A 4,125-nucleotide genomic window follows, 5' to 3' on the forward strand; every position below is an offset into this window, starting at 1 on the left:
GGCAGGTGGAGCTGGGAAGGGGAATGTGCTTCAATAAATACGGCGCGTGACATATGCTCCGGCAGGCCTGAGTACAGTTGCTTAATACGGTTGAAAACGCTTATCTGATGCTGCTGCGTTTGCAAGGTGGTGACATTGAGTCGAGCTTGACTGAGCCGAAAGTTGCCCTGATCATCTAACTTAGTGGATTTTGTTTTCAAGTTTGGTAAATCTATAGTAATCTGGTTTTAAGGTTCTGTTTCATAATTTGGGAAACCTAACCTTTAAAGAAAATGGCATTTGAAGTAAATTTTCTGTTAATGGCAGAGTTTATTACTGTGTAATTCTGAGGTTTCAACTAGGGCAGTTGGAGTGTAATATAATGCTATGTTGTCTTGTTTTATGTTGCTGTCTGTGTCATATGACTCTTTCATATGTCTTGACCAATTTGTCTTCAAACCGATTGAATTCCTTGTTCCCAATCCTGCTAGAACAATTGTCGTATCTTCACTCTGATGATGACAACTTCTTTTCAATTTCTTGAGTAATTATATATAGACATGTTTGCTCAGCTCTTCTCCCTTTATCACTCTTCCAGTGTCTTTATAGAGTATCTTCATGTCCTGGTTAATATCCAGGAATCTGTGAAGTTTAAATTACACCCTCATCTCATTACCTCCAGGATTGCTCCTCTGCAAATGCCTTTTTATGCCACAATGTCAGGGGACACAGGGCAGTGTTGATAGGAAAAATATTTGTCTTCTGCTTCTCAGGAGCAAGAGTTTTCTCTTTAATGCCTGTTTCCCATCCAGACTTCTCTTGGATCCAGTGTCCCAGGAACTTCACAGGAGATACAGAAAGAATGAGTGCAACAGGGATAGGTTTTCTTCTGGCAGGAAGACAGATCTTGAGAGTCCTTGAGAACCACCAGTGGTTTCCAGGAAGCTGGGTTACACTTGAACCGTCTCTATCACAGCAGTTTGTTTGTCAAGATTCATGTAAATTTTCTTTGGACTGCTTTGTGTAGCTTGGCACACTGCAGCTCTGTTTGGAGCCTCGTGTCTGAATGTAGTTAAAACTAAAACGTCAGATTTCTTCAGAATTATTGTTGCTGACGTCTACAATGTGGAATATGGCTCAAGTTTGCTCACAGCTTGTTACAAGTTTGCATAACAGCAAACACTTTGCCAGGAGGTCATAACTATCAATAAAGTTGAGCTGAGGTTCAGGTCAACAACACTATTAAATGCATTTAATAAAACTTAAGAGCGGGAGAAGTTTCTGTTCCATTTTTATCAGAGAGATATTGCCAAGTACATAACTCCTAATGAATCTTAAATTCAGTAGGTAAGATCTACATCTCCCTAAGCTGACCTTACTTGCTTTTGAAAATAGACATTCAAAAACTATCTTGGGCGTGTATGTTAGCTGTCACTTTTTTTTGGTAATTACATTACTCTGTTTTGTTGCTTTTTAGCTGCAACAATGGTGGAAGCTGGAAGAGACAAGAAAAACCCAGATGAATTTGCTGTGGCATTGGATGAAACTCTTGGAGACTTTGCATTTCCAGATGAGTTTGTGTTTGATGTATGGGGAGCAATAGGTGATGCTAAGCTAGGACGACTGTAATGAGAGCTGTGAGGTTTATAATCTCCATTTGAAAGTACAAAATTATGTTCAAACACATATATCAGAATTTTAATACTTTCATTGATAAGAATCCAGGATGCTCTGTGCAAGTATTCTTATCTGAATCTTTTGCAAAAGGATGTTTCTAGTAGAATGAGGAAGATAAACCCAAAGTTCTCACAAATGCACATTTAAAACAAACCTTTAATTTATATGTGGAAATCACTGTGAGGAGTGCATCAAGGAGAACTATTTATAGACATTTTTATGAAAAGTAGGTGTTTTTTATTGTACATACACTTTGAGATCGATATTCTGAAGACTGTTAGACAAGCAAAAAAGGGTTTGGGTTATTTTATCTCTTCTTTCAAAAGGTTTATAAACTTGTTGAAAAACTACCTAGCTACATGCTGCAGTTCCCTGTTCTTCTGTTGTCCTTTATGTATTCCCATACACAAATTGCTGTAGAAAACCTAAAAATCTTAGGTTTTCTTACAGGTTGGCCTTTTTTGTAGACAGAGCTGGGAAGAAGCTACCCTATTTCTGAGGAACCTCAGTTCAGGAAAAAAAAAAGTAATTCCTCTGAAACATTCTTCTGAATTAAGATCTTTGCATGAAAAGACTTGTTTTCATTTGTGTCATAACACTCAGTGTCTAGGTATTACTGGGATGACTAAGAACAGTAGAAATGCTTAACCCAGGAAGCTGCTGCTGTGTTATTCAGATGCCATATTGTTGCAAAAGGAACTTCATAGGAAGAAACAAATCTTTATTTTGATTGCTATCTGAATAATATCTGTGATCTGGCACTGGAGACCATAGTGTATGACTACATGCCTAATTGATCTTTGCAAATGCTAAATGATTTGCTGAGATCCTATGGGCATTCCTATGTCTGTTTTTTTTCAACATGACAACACAGGACAGACATTGAAGTTGTTTAGACCTGGAAGATATTATTGTAAAGTCACAAGCAATCACAGTTTGGATGGAAATGCCTGTCTAAACCCTGAAAAATACAATACACTAATTTTAGATGTTATTATTTCATGATATTCATTATTATATTGTACATAAAAAATATTTTTAACTGATTATATTATATTAATAAATCTCAGATTATTAAAGGTGAACTGTCTATTTTAACACATCTGCTATCCCTGCATTTATCCTGTTCACTCTGTATTTAATGAAGAGCCATGCAAGAAGTTTTGGTTTTACCCTTAACAAGACTATTTTCAGTTTTTGCTCTTCTTAGTTTTAATTAAGACAGATATTTTCTCATTTGGTTAGAAAAAGCTACTTTCAAGTGATTTTTTTATAGCCTAATAACCTGTTATGAGTATCCTTGAAAGTGAAATTGAACAACAATGTGGGGCCTCACCTGGGTAGGTGTCATAGCTTTTTAGTATTTTTGTATTTGCATGAGCGTATAAAATAATAGGTTTTACAATTTATTTTTTTTTCTAAATAAATGCTGAGTTACTTTTCTTCTGAGGAGAATGTCATTCACTGTCTTGCAGAGATCTCTTTGAAATAAAGACTATGCCAATAATTCTACATGTTCTATGTCAATGATTTTTTTGATCTAAAACCATGACACTTAGAAGTCCTCCGCTGGTCCTCATTCTCTTTACTGAACTCCAGTCTTCTGCAATGTTATAATATGTGAATATTTTTTCAAATGATGGAATATTGAATTAAGTTTATAAATATACAGTATAAATACTGGTCAGTGGTCTTTCAATGGGGATAATTTTATAATTGCTGTTGTGAATATCTTGCTCTTGTGAGTATCTTGCTTTTCTAAAGAAAAGATTTCACATAAAAAAGATTTATTTATTTTTACTGGAAAGAGTAGTACAGGGCAGTAGGGAGGTCATCTGTTTTATTGTATCTGAGAAGTTTAAAGGTGTCAAAATTTCTTTTCATTATACTAGTGCCTCATCTTACCAGTGTGGGATGAAATGTAAATGTATCTTCAAATAGGTTTGCTAATTATCAATTTCTATATGTAGAAATGCATATAGATGATTGATTAAAAAAAAGGCTTTTTTTCAAGTTATGAGGAGTAAAAACATAATTTTACAAGAAAATTTGAGTTTTAGTAAAACTTGAAAATGAAATTGAAGAAACTTTGTAAGAAGGTGGTTGAATTTTATACATCCCTTTTATCGACTGAAGCTGCGAGGATTTTTTATTCTGAGAAAGGAGTATAATTTTAGGATGGAGAGCACAAGGTGGGTAGTATTTAATAATTGCAAGTCTGAACTCACAATCTTCCGTTGCAATTGAAGGTACTCTGTCTTGCACAGGGCTACTTTAACTAATGTACTCTTGGTAATGAAGAGTTAAAGTATCATAGGCCATATAATTGATTGTTTTAGGTGAAAAGGAAAAATGAAATGTCAAGAATTCCCTGTTGGTTTCAAATTGTTTTAAATAAAACTTAGCTGTCAGAATTTGTGAAAATGTTTATATACACTACTGTTAGTAATCAACGTGCTACTGATTATA

General features: G+C 34.8%; 1 protein-coding gene across 1 annotated transcript in view; it reads left to right on the plus strand.

Moving 5' to 3' along the window:
* The window catches only part of GIPC2 (GIPC PDZ domain containing family, member 2), a 13,868-nt gene extending 12,167 nt beyond the window's left edge, over positions 1-1,701 (plus strand). Inside the window, exon 5 of the mRNA XM_010006592.1 lies at positions 1,457-1,701. Coding sequence (XP_010004894.1) covers positions 1,457-1,608 — 152 coding nt within the window. The 3' untranslated portion in view covers positions 1,609-1,701. The remainder of the gene's footprint in view (positions 1-1,456) is intronic.
* The last annotated feature ends 2,424 nt before the right edge of the window (positions 1,702-4,125 follow it).

Source organism: Chaetura pelagica, unplaced genomic scaffold (assembly GCF_000747805.2).
Source record: "Chaetura pelagica isolate M959 unplaced genomic scaffold, ChaPel_1.0 scaffold69, whole genome shotgun sequence".
In the NCBI taxonomy this organism is placed as follows: domain Eukaryota; kingdom Metazoa; phylum Chordata; class Aves; order Apodiformes; family Apodidae; genus Chaetura; species Chaetura pelagica.